Source organism: Sinocyclocheilus rhinocerous, unplaced genomic scaffold (assembly GCF_001515625.1).
Source record: "Sinocyclocheilus rhinocerous isolate Xijiao unplaced genomic scaffold, SAMN03320098_v1.1 scaffold781, whole genome shotgun sequence".
In the NCBI taxonomy this organism is placed as follows: domain Eukaryota; kingdom Metazoa; phylum Chordata; class Actinopteri; order Cypriniformes; family Cyprinidae; genus Sinocyclocheilus; species Sinocyclocheilus rhinocerous.
Genome location: NW_015658395.1, coordinates 104,120 through 123,029, shown reverse-complemented (window position 1 = coordinate 123,029; position 18,910 = coordinate 104,120). Strand labels below are relative to the sequence as shown.

The 18,910-nt window shown below is 36.4% G+C and overlaps 1 protein-coding gene across 1 annotated transcript in view; it reads right to left on the bottom strand.

Annotated features, from left to right (window-relative positions):
• Positions 1-488: 488 nt before the first annotated feature.
• LOC107722128 (nesprin-1) overlaps positions 489-18,910 on the bottom strand; it is a 45,365-nt gene continuing 26,943 nt past the window's right edge. The window contains exons 7-8 of the mRNA XM_016530351.1: positions 15,919-17,031; positions 489-14,525 (exon numbers count right to left, since the gene is read on the bottom strand). Of these exons, the coding sequence (XP_016385837.1) occupies positions 1,707-14,525; positions 15,919-17,031 (13,932 nt within the window). The 3' untranslated portion in view covers positions 489-1,706. The remainder of the gene's footprint in view (positions 14,526-15,918; positions 17,032-18,910) is intronic.

Sequence of the window (18,910 nt, the reverse complement as noted above, 5' to 3'; positions counted from 1 at the left end):
TGAAATAAATAGGCTAATATTGTGCAGGGATTTATATTCTTCTATAATAATAATAATAATACTATATCATTATTATTATTATTGTTGTTGTTACTGCGATTTTCAAATCAAAGCAGCGAAATTTGACAAAAACAGAGTGATTGCATTACTTGGTTGGAGGTTTTAAACAGCCATCATAGACGTTCCTAGCGTCGAGCCACTTTGTTCACCTGGGCTTCAGCGGATTTATTAAATTAAATTAACATCACATAGATATGCTAGGAGAAACTGATGGAGCCACTGAACAGCAAAATCCTGTATTAACTTGTGTTAAAGTGCAACACAAATCTTTTATTCTGAAAATAACTGTATTTCTAAACATGTGCTTCTCTGTTTTTCCAACTAGCATACATGCCACGGTTTGAGTCGTCACAATGGTGAATATTGGTAAGATAGATCACAATGACAGCAATAAAAAGTAAGTCAAATCTCACTGTGAATGCATATGAACACATTACAAAAGTTTTAGGTTCAAATTTACGTTTATTTCATTCCAAAGCAAGACAAATAATATTTTGTTTGTGTGCGAGACAAATTCAAGCAATACTTTGAAAACAATATGTTTTGTGTATGTGTGTGTGCATACATGAGTCTGGGGTATACTTATTAAATTAGAATAGAATTGTTTTGGAACTCATGGGTGTTTGATCCTCTTAATGGACCTGTTGGTGTTATCTAAAAATCCATTGCATCATTTTTAAACTGGGTTAAAATTCACAAAGCTCTCCTTTTGTTCAGTTGGTAATTAAATGGCCTCTGTAATTATCCTACCAGTGTAGTTCACTCTTTGGCATACTGTGGATCCTTGTGAAATCCATCGCTCACAGCAGCTTCTGTGCATCCGTGTTATATAGGGCACATCTGCAACACTCCCATCATGCCGAGCTGCAAGAATGTGAATGCAACAAACACGACCTCGAGCACTCATGCTGGTGCAGTCGTAAGATTAGGATATCCATCCTCTCACATTCATCTGCACTTTTCTCTTCCCCAAAGGGATGAGCAGATATTACCATGAACATTACAGGTGAGCTTTGTTTTTCACAGATAACTGTGCAGAAATTTCCAAAGTTGCCAATTAACAGTGCACAACACTTCAGTTCCTTCTGGAAAGATTTAGGATTAAGTGTAAGAACCCAAACACAAAACACAAGATAATTATATCAAGTTGTCATGAGAAATCAAAACCGATAATTTCAGGATCATTTGACCCAGAGTGTTTTACTGACACATTAGTGAAAACAGAAGATGCATACACACACGTACCACACACATTATGCTAATGAGTTATTTAAGGAGTTAATTGCATAGATGTACTGTATGTAATAATGAAAGATTCATTCTGGCTTATGCAAGCATCTGTTGTGTTTTGAAAAAGCAAAACTGATTTATTGGATTATATAAACTGATAAACATTAAACATTTGGTACTATGCAAATAATCTGTAATTATATTACTAAATAGTTATGTTATCCAGTATTTCTTTTTTTTGTTTTTTTTGTAGACATTACTAAAATGTTGTGGGGGTTTTTCTCCCACAGAATGTTACGTATAAATATATACATAAAAATACTGATAATGCATGGATTGTATTTGTTTAGGACATGCTTCTCAGTTTCTGTCAAATTCCATATGAAAATGTACTTCTAAATGAACAAGACCTGTGTTTATAAAATGTCCTCAGTGTCCTCCACAGCGTTTCTGGGACAGCAGCGACAGCAGCACCGTCTGATCCAGTGCAATAGCCGCAATCTCCGTGAAGTTGGTCCGACTACGCCCCCTCTCTGGGATTCTCCTCTTGCTCCTTCCTCCCTGTCTTCACTCAGGACATGCATAGAAATCTCCATCCTTCCACTGACACTTTCCATCTGTTCAGTCGTCACTCTTTGAGCTCCTCCAAACTGCTCTCCATCTCCTTCCAGTATCAGCGTTTGCACGGCTCTGTCCGTAACCCGTCTGAATCTGTCCACTCTTACTGCTGCATCACTAATGAGGCGCTCCATAATCTCCAAGTGCTGACTACTTGTTTCTGTTTCTTCGCTCTTCAGTCGATTGATCTCAATCAGCATACACTCCCTTAACAGAAGTATTTCCTTTTCCTTTTCTATGAGCTTGAGTCTGTCAGTTTCTCTCTCATGCTGGAGGGCTTCATTATATCTTTCCATTTCAGCTTTCCGTAGCTCCAACTCGATTTTTTCTCTTTGCATTCCGAGTCTTTCCAGTTCCTTCCTCTGTATGTCTTGTAATCTGTTCTTAAGTTCATCTTTCATGTCCTGTATTCTCCTTTTCATTGCATCTATCTCTTCATACTGTGGTAGAGCATCTCTTTCCTGGTCTTCAGTTTGTGTCTCTTGAGTTCTCTTCTGCTTAACATCCTCTGTATGTTCTTGAATGGATTTTGTAGTCGCTATTACTTCTTGGTCTTCTTGTTCACTCTGAATATTAGTTTCCTGTTGAGTCTTCACAGTCCTTGCCTGTCTTTGTATGTCAGTCTCAATTTGTTGCAGTTCTCTTATTTTGCATTCATAGCTTCGTGTGAGATGCTCAATCTCCTCAGTATGTCTCAGTAGCTCAGCTTGAACCTTTTCCAGGCTGTTCCTCCTCCTCTCGAGACTCTCCATGGTCACTGACTTTTCTTCTTCAGCGGTTTTACATTCATCCCTCAATTTATGCAGGTGATCCTTTGCCTTCTCCATCTCAAGAAGGCCAGTTTGTATGATCTTCATTTTGTTCTCCATTTCGTCATGTTGCCTCTGTAGTTCAGCTCTCATGATGTTTAGCTCATCTCGTTCTAGGGTCGCGCCATCCATTAGCTGAAGACCTTCTCTTTGGGCATCAGTTTTGGAGGTTTTTGCATCTGTTTCTCCATCTGTTTTGGCCCAATAAATCTCAGTCAGTTCCAGACTGCTGTCTCCGTCTGTCTTTTTCTCCTCTTTAGTGTCTTGTACTTGTTCCAGTCCTTTTTTGTATGTGACTTTCTCAGCATCCCTGTCACTTCTAATGGAAGTATCATCTGTTTTTCCCTTGATTTTTAGTGTCTCCTGTTCATGAAGCAACTCATTTTCAATGTTTTCCTTCTTTTCTTTCAGTGATGCTATGGTCTTTTCCAGTTGTCCCAACTTTCTCATTAATGTTTCTGTGATGCTCTCTATTTCCTTATTTTTCTTATCAAGGTTGTTTGATAAATCCTCCTTGTCTTGTGTAAGTCGTAGCAGTTTTTCTTCATTTCTTGACTTCTCCTTCATGACTTCCTTCATATTTCTCTCAAAGTCTTCCCTCTGCCTTTGGATGTCAGCTTTTGCTTGTTCCAGTTCATGTCTCTCTTTTTTCATCATTGTCTTCATTCTCTCCAAATCTTCAATTTCTTTGTTTAAAGAGTCCGTTATTTCTCGCACTTCAGATGCGTGCTTGTCTTTTGACTTTGTCACAGTGGGTTGTTTTTTCTTTGTTGCCGTTGTTTCGTCTTCTAATTCCTTTTGTCTGCTATCATCTGTTTTCTTAAAGTCATCCAAAGATGTTTGTGTTTCAGCATCGACTGAGGTGGTCTTCATTTGATATATCTCAAGTTCATCTGTTTTTTGTTTCTGTACTTCTACTTCCTCTCTTAGGACATCAGCATCCCTCTTTGAATGATCTTTTGTTTCCATCTCTTCTGGTAAGCGATGCATTTCTGCTTCCTGTCTCTTTATTTGAATCTCCATGTTTACCATCTCTAATTCAGATAATTGTCTGTTTATTTGCTCTTGCAGTTCCTCCATTGTTCTTGTCTTTTCATCTATAACGCCTTCCATGTCCTCTTTTTCTGTCTGTAGCATGTCTTTATCTTGTTGCAGCAAAGTTCTCTCATGTTGTACGCTTTGTTTGCTGACTTCAGCCTCTTTCTTCAGTCTGTTTAAATCAGCTCTCTCCTTTTCGATACAATATTTTTCACTCTCAGTTATCTTTTTGCTGTTTTCAATCTCCTTTTTGTCCCTTTGAATATCATTATTAAGCTTTTCAAGCTCTTCTTGTTTTGTCTGCATATTTTTATTGAGGATATGTCTGTGTTCATCAAGTTCAGACTTCTCTTTCTCAAGCACATCTCTCTCTCGTTTGATGACCGTCATGATGTCTTCTAATTCCTGCTGCTGTTGATCTAATGTGAGCTTTTTTTTTTCTATCTGATTATTTTCCACCTCAATTGTGTTCCTCAGTTCTTGTAGTTCATCCATCTGTTTTTGGAGATCAGCCTGCAATTCATCATCTGTCTTTTCTTCTTCAGTGTCCTCCCTGACCATTTGTAAAGCAGCTTGGATCTGTGTTTCACTCTCCACTGCTGTTTTTACATCTTTCTTCTTTATTTTGGTCTCGGCTCGCTGATCAATTTCTGTCAGTAAATCTGCTCTTTTCTGCTTTAAATTTTCCATCTCTTTTTCAAACTGATCTCTGTTTTCTGCCATTTCTTGCTTGGAATTTTCAATCTCAAAATTTAAGCTTGAATATGAATGCAGTTCATCTTTCTTACTCTGGATTTCTTTCTTCAAAGCATCAGTCTCCTCTCTTTCATTACCAAGAGGTTCCTTTCCCCTCTTTGTATCTGCTGTGATTTTCTCAAGCTCATCAGTCTGTTGGTCTGCATCAACTTTGATTTGATCAAAAACGTTCTTCTGATCTTCAAATGTTTTGATGTTTTCTTGTAGTTGTCGTCTCTCTTGTTCCAGATGAGTTTTCATGCTCTCCAAATCATTTCTCATTTTTCTGTTTTCATTCATCAAGTCATCAACCTCCTGCTGCTGTTGATTCATAACATTGTGCCTCTTTTCCAGCTGCATTTTCTCAGCCATCACAATGTTTCTTAGGTTATCTACATCTTTTCTTTGCATGTCAAGTTCTCTTTCTTTGTTTTCCAGATCCTGTTCTTTAAGTCGTATTTCATTCTGTGTGCTTTCCACTGTGTCTCTTAGCTGTGTTATATCAGTAATCTTCTGCTCCAAGGCCAGCCTCTCTTTGTGCAGTTCTTGCATTGTCAAGTCATTCTTTTCTTTTTGCTTTTCAAGATCTTCTCTTAGAGTCTCATTCTCTGCTTTGCTCTTTTCTAAGTTCTCCTTTTGTGTCTGAAGTAGCAGTAGATCTGATTGCAGAAACTTTGTCTGCCTTTCGATGTTGGCACGCATAGTACTGAGCTCTTCTTCTTTTCTTCTCATGTCTTCCAGTCTCTTTGGAATGTTCTTTTGGTCTTTACTGATTTGAGAGGTGATTTGGTCTGTTTTCCTGATTTCCTCATTAAGCTTTTCAGACTTTCTTTGTAAATCTGCCTTGATCTCCTCCAGCGAGTCTTTTTCTTTTTGAATATTTCGTTTGTCCATGTTCATTTGCACAATGTTGCTGTCCAGTTGAGATCTTTTATTTTCAGTTTCGTTCATCAACTGCTTCAGCATTTTCTTTTCCTCTTCAATGCTCTTCTTCTCCAACTGTAACTCAGTTTTTAATTGATCCATTTCATGTTTTTCTGTTAACAGTCTGTCCAGCATGTCTTTCTTCTCTTCCTCAGATTTATTTCTAAGTTGCTCTAGGTCTTCCAACTCACTCTTGATGGTTTTCAGAATGTTTTCCATCTCTTGTTTTTCTTGTTTTACTTCGGCTTTCTCTCTGTCAAGTTCACTTTTCTCTCTTTCTAAAATGTTCCTTAGCTCTTCTACTTTGGTTTTCTGTTTCTGTATATCTGCTTCCCAGAGAGTTACTTTCTCTCTCTTATTTTCCATTTCAGTGGTTTTCCTTTCTAGCTCACCATTCATTTTCTCCAAAGCCTTTCTTTCTCTTTGCATGATTTCAATCTCCTCTTGCTGTTGTCTGATTATTTTCTCTAGCTCTTTATGTTTAGTCTGTATTTCTGCATTCGTCTGTTCAATTTGATTCCTTTCTTTTGCCAACCTTACCTTGTCATTTTCTATGTCCTCTAACTGTCTTTGTATCTCAACTTCAGCATGCTTCTCTTTTCTTTTGCTTTCTTCTGCTAGATTATCCATATCTTCTCTTTCTTTTTGTTGTTGAATAACTAAAGCATTTAGATTTTCCCTCTCTTTTTGTAAGTCCTGCATACTTTTCTCTAGAGCATTTGTCTTGTCTTGAATCTCAGTCCTTATGTCTTCTAATATTTGTTTTTCAAGCTTGATCTCTTCTTTTTGGTCATTTAATTGGCTTTGCATCTTTTCAATATGTTCCATCTCTCTATTAATTCTCTCTTTGGTGGTTTCAACGTCCTCTTTCTCTTTCAGTAATTGATCATTCAGATGTGCTATTCTTTTTCTCTCAGTTATTAAGATTTGCATGTCCTCGTCATCTTGTCTGGACCTTTCAGTGGCTACCTGTGTCTCAACCCACTTTATTTCTGCAGCTTTCCCAATGTCTTCCAGTTGTTGTTTTTGTTTGTTTATTTCACACCTCTCTTGTTCTAGCTCACTCTTCTCCATTGTCACTTTGTTCATTATTTCTTCTAGGTCTTTTGTCTGCTTTTGAATTTCGTCTTTCATGTGCAGCAGCTCATCTCTTCTCATTATTAAATCTTCATTTTCCTTTTTAATTTGTTCACGTTCTTTAGCCATCTCATCCTTAAATTTCTCCAGATTTTTCTTCTCTGCCTCTCTCTCCTCTGTTTTGAACTTCTGTAGATTTTCTAATTCCTTAAGCTTAATATTCAGTTCACTCACCATATCCTGTAATCTAGTTTCTGCTTCTCTCTTTCCTTTTTCTAGAAACTGACAAGTGCTTTTCAGCTCTGATTTTTCCCTGTTCAAATTGTCATTCATCTGTTCCAGGTCATTCTTCTGTCTCTTGGTTTCATTGAGGATTGCTTCAATCTGCATAATTTCATCTTGTAAGTTCTTATCACTGTCTGTGTCCCTTATTTCTGCAGCAATTTGCTGCATTTCAACTTTCTTCTTTTCCAGCTCGCCCTTCTCTCTTTTTATAATGTCCATCAGGTTTTTAATTTCTCTCTGCTCATTCTGGAGGTCAGCTTTCATCCTTTCTATTTCTTCTTTCTCTTCTTTCAACGTGTGCATAACACTGTGTGTTTCATCATATTGCACTTCTGCATTGGTTTTCTGTGGTTCTTCTTTCTGCAAATCTGTTTTTATTTGCTCCAGTTCATGTTTTTCTCTCTCACATTCCTTTCGTATCTTCTGAATTTCTTCTTTTTCATTGTCAATTTCAGTCTTCATTTTTTCAGATTCTGCTCTCCTTTGATGAAGCTCTTTTTGTCTCAGTTCTTCAATGTGCTCCATTTCTTCTTGCTTTGTTTTAATTTCCTCCTCAATCTGTTTAATCTTGTTTATCCATTTATTTGCCTCAGTCATAATCATTTTAAACTCTTCCTGTTCTTTGACAAGTTGAGCTGCCATTTCTTCTACCCTTTCCTTTTCTTTCAGTACATCATCCAAAAGTCTCTCTATGTCCTCTGCTCTCCTTAACCTTGATTCCAGCTTGTCTCTTTCTGTCTCTATGTTTTGTTGCATAAGCCTAAACTCCTCTTTTTGTGTCTCCAGATCGACTCTCATTCTATTCAGTTCATTTCTTTCTGAGTTCAGCATTGCCTGACGCATCTCCATTTCCATTTGCTCCTTCTGCAGCCCAGTGAGTATTTTTTCAACTTCACCCCTCTCCTTTCGTAATGCCTCCTTTTGATTCTGTATTTCCTCCAGGTGTCTTTTTATAGACTCCTCTCTCTCTGGAAGTATGTCAGTTAACTCATGTTCCTCCATTTCTTTGGTGTCCACCATCTCTTGTCTCTTTCTTTTTATCTCTGTATTTATGAAGTCCAACTCCTCTTGTCTCTGGTTCATCTCAACAGAGATGGTTTCCATTTCTCTCTTCTTTTCTTGAAGTTGAACTTCCATGTTTTCTATTTTCTCCTGCTTGCTCTTAATCTCCATTATAATTTTTTCCATGTCCATCTTAATTTTATCTTGAGTCATTTCTAACTCAGATCTTTCATTTTCCATATTCTGTCTGCATAACTCCATCTCTTCATATTGTTTTTCAAGAGCGGCTTTATATTTCTCCAGATTCTTCTTCTCTCTGTCAGTGTGTTGTCCCATTGTCTCAGTCTCTTTCTGGTCTCTCTGTAAAACAAGTCTTGTCTTTTCTAGTTCCCTCTTCTCAGTCATCAACGTTTCAGTAAGGCCATCGGCTTCATCTTTATTGAACTCCAACTTTACTGCCATGGATGGATCAGGTATATCTTTATATTCTGTTGTCAGTGCATTGTCTTCTTGGCTTGAGTCCATTTCAGTTTCTTCACTTCTCATTTTGAGCTCTGTGTCCTCCTGATCTCTCATTCTCTCTAATTCATCTTCCGTCTCTTTTGTTATGAAAGTTGTATATTCCTTATGAATGCCTGTGTGTTCCTCAACAATCTGTTCCTGAGGGGCTGAAATGTCACCCACATGTATGTCTTCTAGTTTAGATGTTTGTGTAGCAGAACTAACCAAAATTAATTGCAGCCTCTGTGTTGGTTGTTTTCTCTTCATCTCGTCCAGTGCCTCTCTCTGATGTTCAAGGATTTTTTTGTTTCTTTCAAGTGCTTCCCTTTCCCTTTGAATCTCAGACAAGAGTCTGTTGACTTCATCTATCGGTATCTGTTTTCCTTGAGAGGCCATTTCTTCTCTCTTCTGTTGAAGAAGCTGTCCAGATTGACATTCTTCTTTTAATGTTTCAGACAAATCTTTCTCTTTTTCTAACTGGTGTGCCTGCTCTTTCATGATCTCAGTTTCATCAGTCTGTCTCTTGATTTCAGCCTTGGACTGTTCCAGATCTTGCCTCTCATATTGCACTATTTGCAATTCCAGTTTGATTTGCTCCTCTTGAGCATTGAGTTTGGCTTTTGTTTGCTCCATTTCCTTCTTTAGATGGTCTATCATATCCTTGCTCCTATCAGTTTCTTTTTGTTCTATCAATATCTTGGCCATCAGTTGATCAAGTTCCTCTCTCTCCATCTTTGTTTTTACTCTCATCTCTTCTTCCATTTGTTGTCTGTATTTTTCAAAATCATTCCTCATGTTCTCCAGATCTCTCCTCTCCTCATTCACAGCTCTTATACTCTTCTCCAGTCTTTGCTGCTGTTGATTAATTTCAGCCTTTTCAGTCTGTAAGTCATTTTTGATTTCTTCAATTTCGTCTCTTTGTTTTTGTAATGTCTTCTGGAGAACATCCAGCTCATTCCACTTCTTCGTCGTGTCGTCTTTTTCTTTCTCTAATTCATTTCTCTGTCTCAGGATTTCACCAGCCTTGTGCTGAAGAAGCTTCTTCTCTTCATCCATTGATCTTTTACTCATCTCTTCTTTTTCTTTTTGTTCTGTCATGTGCGTCTCCAGGTCATCAGCTTGTCTTTGCAAATCTTCTCTTTCCTTTTCAATGTTATTTCTATCTTTTTCCAGAAGATCTTTGTTTGTCTCAAACTTTTGATTTTGTTGTGATATATCAAACATGATTTTCTCTAGTTCACCCCTTCTCCTGTTTGTTTCTTCTATGACACTTTCATATTCCTTGTTAGCCTGTTTAAGTTTTTCTTCCATTTCTGTTTTTTCGTCTTTCTTTCTGGTCTCCTCCAGAACATTCCTCATAGACTCAGTCTTTGACCGCTCATATTCATCAATTCTCTGTTGTAATTCTGTCCATTTATGATTTATTTCTTCTCTTTGTTTTTCTAGAAGGTCTCTGCAGTTCTTCAGCTCTTGTTTTTGTTTATTAATGTCTGTGTTCATCCTTCCCAGATCTTCTTTTCGTCTGTTTGTTTCTTCAGTGACACTCTCAATTTCTTCCTTTTCCTTTTGTAGATGCACTTCCTTTTCTTTCAGTGTTTCTCTCTCCTTTTTAATTTCCTCTTCCATGTATCTTATTCGTTCACTTTCTTTTTGCAGTTCAGTCTTTATTTGAGCCAGAAAATCTTTTTCATCATTGATCTTTTGTCTCTCAAGTTCTAATTCTTCTTCATGAAGTTTAATATAATTTCTCTGTTCTTCCTCCTCATCCAATAATTTCTGTACAATTTCTTTGCTTTTCTCAATATTAGATTTTTCTAGATCAGTCTTTTTTATTTTGTTGTCTAGCTCTGATCTCTCTTCTTCTATTTGCTTTCTTTGTAACATTATTTCAGACCTCATCTTCTCCAGGTCATTTCTTTCCTGTTCAATGATCTTTCTGGCATCATTCATTTTCTTCTGCTCATGATCTATTTTAGTTTTCTCTCTTTCCAGTTCACTCTTCATCTGATCAAGTTCTTCTCTCTCCATCTTTTCCTTTACTCTCATTTCTTCTTCTTTCTCTTGTTCTTTCTTAATATGTTCTTGCAGTGTGTTCAACTCTTGCATTTTTAGGCTTATGTCTTGATGTTCCTGCTCAGCTTTAGTTTTCAGCTCCAGAAGCTTGACTTTGGTCTCTTCTAGACCTTTTCTTTCTTCTTCTATTTCCTTTTGTTCTGTTAGATATTCTTCCTTCTCTTTACTGACTTGAGCATCAAATTCATCAATTTTCAGTTGTAACTGTGTCCATTTATGGTTTAATTCTTCTCTTTCTTGTTCTAGAAGGTCTCTGCAATTCTTCAGCTCTTGTTTTTGTTCAGTTATGTCTGTATTCATTTCCAGATCCTTTTTCTGCCTCTTTGTTTCTTCAGTGACACTCTCAATTTCTTCCTTTTCCTTTTGTAGATGAGCTTCTATTTCCTTCAGTGTTTCTCTCTCTTTCTTTAGTTCCTCCTCCATGTATTTGATTTGTTTGCTTTCTTTTTGCAGCTCTGTCTTACTTTGAGCTAGAATAAAATTTTCATCATTGATCTTTTGTCTTTCAAGGTCAAGTTCTTCTCTCTGGAGTTTAGTATAATTTCTCTGCTCTTCTACTTCATCCATTAATTTCTGAACTATTTCTTTGTTCTTTCCAATTTCATCCTTTTCTAGATCAATGTCTTGTATTTTCTGGACAAGTGCTGATCTCTCTAGTTTGATTGCTTCTCTCATGTCTTCCATTTGCTTTCTTTCTGTCATTATGTCAGACCTTATCTTTTGCAGGTCTTTTCTTTGCAGTTCAATCATCTTCTTATCATTGTCCATTTCAGTTTTCTCTCCTTCCAAATCCCTTATTATCTGATCAAGTTCTTCTCTCTCTATCTTTGCTTTTACTCTCATGTCTTCATCTTTCTCTTTTTCTTTCATAATATGTTCTCGCAGTGTGTTTAACTCTTGTATTTTTAGGCTTATGTCTTGACGCTCCTGCTCAGCTTTAGTCTGCAGCTCCAGGATCTTGACTTTGGTCTGTTCTAGACATTTTCTTTCTTCTTCCATCTCCTCCTCTTTCATTAAATCATTTTCCTTCTGTTGTCTGACTTGAGTATCAAATTCATCAATTCTCTGCTGTAACGGTATCCATTTAGTGTTTATTTCATCTTTCTCTTGCTCTAGACGCTCTCTGTATTTACTCAACTCTTGTTCTTGTTCATTTATGTTTGTGCTCATCTTTTCCAGATCCTCTTTCTGTCTCTTTGTTTCTTCAGTGACACTCTCAATGTCTTCCTTTTCCTTTTGTAGATGAGCTTCCATTTCCTTCAGTGTTTCTCTCTCCTTCTTTATTTCCTCCTGCATGTATTTGATTTGTTCACTTTCTTTTTGCAGCTCTGTCTTACTTTGAGCTAGAAGATAGTTTTCATCAGTGATCTTTTGTCTTTCAAGGTCAAGTTCTTCTTTCTGGAGTTTAATATAATTTATCTGCTCTACTATTTTATCCATTGATTTCTGAACTATTGCTTCGTTCCTTTCAATTTCATCCTTTTCTAGATCAATCTTTTGCATTTTCTGGTCAAGTGCCGATCTCTCAAGTTTGATTGCTTCTCTCATGTCTTCCATTTGCTCTTTCTCTGTCATCATGTCAGACCTCATCTTATGCAGTTCTTTTCTTTCCTGTTCAATCATCTTCCTGTCATCATCCATTTTCTTCTGCTCGTGATCTATTTCAGTTTTCTCTCTTTCCAGTTCACTCTTTATGTGATCAAGATTTTCCTTCTCCATGTTTGATTTAACTCTCATTTCTTCTTCTTTCTCTTTTTCTTTCGTAATCTGTTCCTGTTTAGTCTTCAGCTCCAGGATCTTAGCTTTGGTTTCTTCTAGACTTTTTCTTTCTTCTTCCATCTTTTTCTGTTCCTTCATATAATCTTCCTTCTGTTTACTGACTTGAGCATCAAATTCATCAATTCTCAGTTGTAACTGTGTCCATTTTTGGTTTAATTCTTCTCTTTCTTCTTCTAGAAGGTCTCTGCAGTTCTTCAGCTCTTGTTTTTGTTTATTTATGTCTGTGTTCATTTTTTCCAGATCTTCTTTTCGTCTGTTTGTTTCTTCAATGACACTCTTAATTTCTTCTTTGTCTTTTTGTAGATGAGCTTCCATTTCCTTTAGTGTTTCTCTCTCCTTCTTTAATTCCTCTTCTGTATTTCCAATTTGTTCGCTTTTTCTTTGCAGTTCAGTCTTAGTTTGAGTGAGAAAATCTTTTTCATCACTGATCTTTTGCCTTTCAAGTTTGGTTTCCTCTTCTTGAAGTTTTAGATAATTTCTCTGTTCCTCTACCTCATCCATTAGTTTCTGAACTATATATTTCTCCTTTTCAATTTCATCCTTTTCTAAATCAGTCTCTTGCATTCTCTGGACCTTTAACGCTCTCTCTGATTTGATTTCCTTCTCAAGATCTTTCTCCATTTGCACTTTTTGTGTCATTATTTCAAACTTTGTCTTCTCCAAGTCTTTTCTTTCCTGTTCAATCACCTTCCTGTCATCTTCCACCTTCTGCTGCTTATGATCTAACTCAGTTCTTAACATTTCAAGCAAATATTTCTCTGTTGTAATAATGTTTTCACATTCAGTTTTTTGTTTCAGGTTTTCTGTCTGAAGCTTTTCCAGTTCTTCTTTCTTTTTCAAAATGCCCTCTATTTCCTTTTCTGTGTCTTCCCTTTGTCTCAAGATTTCATTGCTGTTTTGCTGAAGAGTTTGTTTTTCTGCTTCTAATGCTGCCCATTCTTTCTCCATTTCTTCTCTCTTCCCTGTCAGTTCATCTCTGATATGGTCAAATACATCTTTCTCACTTTGGAGTTGGGCCTTCATTTTAGCAATCATCTGTTTGTCTGTCTGTATCTGTAATTGAACCTTCTTACTGTTCACATCCATCTCTTCCCTCTCGTCATTCATTCTCTTCTTTTCCAGGTGAAGTTCCTCTTTTAGTGTATTCATGATGTCTTTATTCTTACTGAGTTCTTGTTTCTCTCTTTCTGTATCACTCTTTAATTGCTCAAATTCTTTTCTCTCTTCATTTAGTTTTTCTTTTTCAACTTGCATTTCTTCTTCTTGTGCAATAAGTTTAGCTTTCATGATGTCCATGTCCTCTGTTAGTTTGTTTGTCCTGTTCTTGCTCATTTCAATTTCTTGTCTTTCTCTGATTAGTTCATCAGTTTTGGTATTCATTTCCTTTTCCATTTGGTGTCTTTCAGCCTGAAGTTCCTTTTGCATCCTATGAAGTTCATTTCTCTCGTATCTCATCTCTTTCAGATTCGCATCCAGTGTGTGTTGTTGTTGAATTATCTCAGCAGCTCTCATCTCAAGTGTGGCTGTTTCATTCAAAACCTTATTTCTGATTTCTTGTAGTTGCTCTTTTTCTTCAATAATCTGTGCTTGCAGCGTGTTTAACTCTTGTATTTTTAGGTTTACATCATGATGTTCCTGCTCAGCTTTAGTCTTCATCTCCAGGATCTCTTCTAGACCTTTACTTTCTTCTTCTATTTCCTTTCGTTCTGTTAGATATTCTTCCTTCTGTTTGTTGACTTGAGCATCAAATTCATCAATTCTCAGTTGTAACTCTGTCCATTTATGGTTTATTTCTTCTCTTTCGTGTTCTAGAAGGTCTCTGCTGTTCTTCAACTCTTGTTTTTGTTCATCCAGATCCTCTTTCTGTCTGTTTGTTTCTTCAGTGACACTCTCAATTTCTTCCTTTTCCTTTTGTAGATGAGCTTCCATTTCCTTCAGTGTTTCTCTCTCCTTCTTTATTTCCTCCATGTATTTGATTTGTTCTCTTTCTTTTTGCAGCTCTGTCTTACTTTGAGCTAGAAGATATTTTTCATCAGTGATCTTTTGTCTTTCAAGGTCAAGTTCTTCTTTCTGGAGTTTAATATAATTTCTCTGCTCTTCTACTTTATCCATTAATTTCTGAACTATTTCTTTGTTCTTTCCAATTTCATCCTTTTCTAGATCAATCTCTTGCATTTTCTGGTCAAGTGCTGATCTTTCTAGTTTGATAGTCTCTGTCAAGTGTTTTTCCATTTGTTCTCTTTGTGTCACTATTTCAGACTTCATCTTCTCCAGGTTGTTTCTTTCCTGTTCAATCACCTTTCTGTCATTATTCATTTTCTTCTTCTCATGATCAATTTCAGATTTCTCTCTTTCCAGTTCACTCCTTATCTGGTCAAGTTCCTCTCTTTCCATCTTTGCTTTTATTCGAATTTCTTTTTCTTTACTAATCTGTGCTTTCAGCGAGTCTAGTTCTTCTTTTTGGAGTGTAATATAATTTCTCTGTTCGTCCACCTGGTCCAATAGTTTCTGAACTTTTTCTTTGTACTTTTTATTCTTTTCTAGCTCAATCTCTTGTGTTTTCTGGACAAGTGCTGATCTCTCTAATTTGATTGCTTCTCTCATATCTTCCATTTCTTCTCTTTGTGTCATTGTTTCAGACCGCATCTTCTCCAGGTCTTCTCTTTCCTGTTCAATCATCTTCCTGTCATTTTCCATTTCAGTTTTCTCTCGTTCCAATTCCCTCTTTATCTGATGAAGTTCTTCTCTTTCCATCTTTGCTTTTACTCTCATTTCTTCTTCTTTCTCTTTTTCTTTCATAATGTGTTCTTGTAGTGTGTTCAACTCTTGTATTTTTAGGCTTATGTCTTGTTGTTCCTGCTCAGCTTTAGTCTTCAGCTCCAGGATCTTGACTTTGGTCTGTTCTAGACTTTTTCTTTCTTCTTCCATCTCCTCCTGTTTCATTAAATCCTTTTCCTTCTGTTGTCTGACTTGAGTATCAAATTCATTAATTCTCTGCTGTAACTGTGTCCATTTATTGTTTATTTCATCTTTCTCTTGCTCTAGAAGCTCTCTGCATTTACTCAACTCTTGTTTTTGTTCATTTATGTTTGTGCTCATCTTTTCCAGATCCCTTTTCTGTCTCTTTGTTTCTTCAGTGACACTCTCAAGTTCTTCCTTTTCCTTTTGTAGGTGCGCTTCCATTTCCTTCAGTGTTTCTCTCTCCTTCTTTATTTCCTCCTGCATGTATTTGATTTGTTCACTTTCTTTTTGCAGCTCTGTCTTACTTTGAGCTAGAAGATAGTTTTCATCAGTGATCTTTTGTCTTTCAAGGTCAAGTTCTTCTTTCTGGAGTTTAATATAATTTATCTGCTCTTCTACTTTATCCATTGATTTCTGAACTATTGTTTGGTTCCTTTCAATTTCATCCTTTTCTAGATCAATCTTTTGCATTTTCTGTTCAAGTGCCGATCTCTCAAGTTTGATTGCTTCTCTCATGTCTTCCATTTGCTCTTTCTCTGTCATCATGTCAGACCTCATCTTATGCAGTTCTTTTCTTTCCCGTTCAATCATCTTGCTGTCATCATCCATTTTCTTCTGCTCATGATCTATTTCAGTTTTCTCTCTTTCCAGTTCAGTCTTTATGTGATCAAGTTTTTCCTTCTCCATGTTTGATTTAACTCCCATTTCTTCTTCTTTCTCTTTTTCTTTCGTAATCTGTTCCTGTTCAGCTTTAGTCTTCAGCTCCAGGATCTTAGCTTTGGTTTCTTCTATACTTTTTCTTTCTTCTTTGTTCCTCTCTTTCCATCTTTGCTTTTATGCTAATTTCTTTTTCTTTAATAATCTGTGCTTTCAGCGAGTCTAGTTCTTCTTTTTGGAGTGTAATATAATTTATCTGTTCGTCCACCTGGTCCAATAGTTTTTGAACTTTTTCTTTGTACTTTTTATTCTTTTCTAGATCAGTCTCTTTTGTTTTCTGGACAAGTGCTGATCTCTCTAATTTGATTGCTTCTCTCATGTCTTCCATTTTTTCTCTTTGTGTCATTGTTTCAGACCGCATCTTCTCCAGGTCTTCTCTTTCCTGTTCAATCATCTTCCTGTCATTTTCCATTTCAGTTTTCTCTCGTTCCAATTCCCTCTTTATCTGATGAAGTTCTTCTCTTTCCATCTTTGCTTTTACTCTCATTTCTTCTTCTTTCTCTTTTTCTTTCATAATGTGTTCTTGTAGTGTGTTCAACTCTTGTATTTTTAGGCTTATGTCTTGTTGTTCCTGCTCAGCTTTAGTCTTCAGCTCCAGGATCTTGACTTTGGTCTGTTCTAGACTTTTTCTTTCTTCTTCCATCTCCTCCTGTTTCATTAAATCCTTTTCCTTCTGTTGTCTGACTTGAGTATCAAATTCATCAATTCTCTGCTGTAACTGTATCCATTTATTGTTTATTTCATCTTTCTCTTGCTCTAGAATCTCTCTGTATTTGCTCAGCTCTAGTTTTTGTTCATTTATGTTTGCGCTCATCATTTCCAGGTTTTCTTTTCGTCTATTTGTTTCTTCAGTGACACTCTCAAGTTCTTCCTTTTCCTTTTGTAGGTGCGCTTCCATTTCCTTCAGTGTTTCTCTCTCCTTCTTTATTTCCTCCTGCATGTATTTGATTTGTTCACTTTCTTTTTGCAGCTCTGTCTTACTTTGAGCTAGAAGATAGTTTTCATCAGTGATCTTTTGTCTTTCAAGGTCAAGTTCTTCTTTCTGGAGTTTAATATAATTTCTCTGCTCTTCTACTTTATCCATTAATTTCTGAACTATTTCTTTGTTCTTTCCAATTTCATCCTTTTCTAGATCAATCTTTTGCATTTTCTGTTCAAGTGCCGATCTCTCAAGTTTGATTGCTTCTCTCATGTCTTCCATTTGCTCTTTCTCTGTCATCATGTCAGACCTCATCTTATGCAGTTCTTTTCTTTCCTGTTCAATCATCTTGCTGTCATCATCCATTTTCTTCTGCTCATGATCTATTTCAGTTTTCTCTCTTTCCAGTTCAGTCTTTATGTGATCAAGTTTTTCCTTCTCCATGTTTGATTTAACTCTCATTTCTTCTTCTTTCTCTTTTTCTTTCGTAATCTGTTCCTGTTCAGCTTTAGTCTTCAGCTCCAGGATCTTAGCCTTGGTTTCTTCTATACTTTTTCTTTCTTCTTTCATCTTTTTCTGTTCCTTCATATAATCTTCCTTCTGTTTACTGACTTGAGCATCAAATTCATCAATTCTCAGTTGTAACTGTGTCCATTTTTGGTTTAATTCTTCTCTTTCTTCTTCTAGAAGGTCTCTGCAGTTCTTCAGCTCTTGTTTTTGTTTATTTATGTCTGTGTTCATTTTTTCCAGATCTTCTTTTCGTCTGTTTGTTTCTTCAATGACACTCTTAATTTCTTCTTTGTCTTTTTGTAGATGAGCTTCCATTTCCTTTAGTGTTTCTCTCTCCTTCTTTAATTCCTCTTCTGTATTTCCAATTTGTTCGCTTTTTCTTTGCAGTTCAGTCTTAGTTTGAGTGAGAAAATCTTTTTCATCACTGATCTTTTGCCTTTCAAGTTTGGTTTCCTCTTCTTGAAGTTTTAGATAATTTCTCTGTTCCTCTACCTCATCCATTAGTTTCTGAACTATATATTTCTCCTTTTCAATTTCATCCTTTTCTAAATCAGTCTCTTGCATTCTCTGGACCTTTAACGCTCTCTCTGATTTGATTTCCTTCTCAAGATCTTTCTCCATTTGCACTTTTTGTGTCATTATTTCAAACTTTGTCTTCTCCAAGTCTTTTCTTTCCTGTTCAATCACCTTCCTGTCATCTTCCACCTTCTGCTGCTTATGATCTAACTCAGTTCTTAACATTTCAAGCAAATATTTCTCTGTTGTAATAATGTTTTCACATTCAGTTTTTTGTTTCAGGTTTTCTGTCTGAAGCTTTTCCAGTTCTTCTTTCTTTTTCAAAATGCCCTCTATTTCCTTTTCTGTGTCTTCCCTTTGTCTCAAGATTTCATTGCTGTTTTGCTGAAGAGTTTGTTTTTCTGCTTCTAATGCTGCCCATTCTTTCTCCATTTCTTCTCTCTTCCCTGTCAGTTCATCTCTGATATGGTCAAATACATCTTTCTCACTTTGGAGTTGGGCCTTCATTTTAGCAATCATCTGTTTGTCTGTCTGTATCTGTAATTGAACCTTCTTACTGTTCACATCCATCTCTTCCCTCTCGTCATTCATTCTCTTCTTTTCCAGGTGAAGTTCCTCTTTTAGTGTATTCATGATGTCTTTATTCTTACTGAGTTCTTGTTTCTCTCTTTCTGTATCACTCTTTAATTGCTCAAATTCTTTTCTCTCTTCATTTAGTTTTTCTTTTTCAACTTGCATTTCTTCTTCTTGTGCAATAAGTTTAGCTTTCATGATGTCCATGTCCTCTGTTAGTTTGTTTGTCCTGTTCTTGCTCATTTCAATTTCTTGTCTTTCTCTGATTAGTTCATCAGTTTTGGTATTCATTTCCTTTTCCATTTGGTGTCTTTCAGCCTGAAGTTCCTTTTGCATCCTATGAAGTTCATTTCTCTCGTATCTCATCTCTTTCAGATTCGCATCCAGTGTGTGTTGTTGTTGAATTATCTCAGCAGCTCTCATCTCAAGTGTGGCTGTTTCATTCAAAACCTTATTTCTGATTTCTTGTAGTTGCTCTTTTTCTTCAATAATCTGTGCTTGCAGCGTGTTTAACTCTTGTATTTTTAGGTTTACATCATGATGTTCCTGCTCAGCTTTAGTCTTCATCTCCAGGATCTCTTCT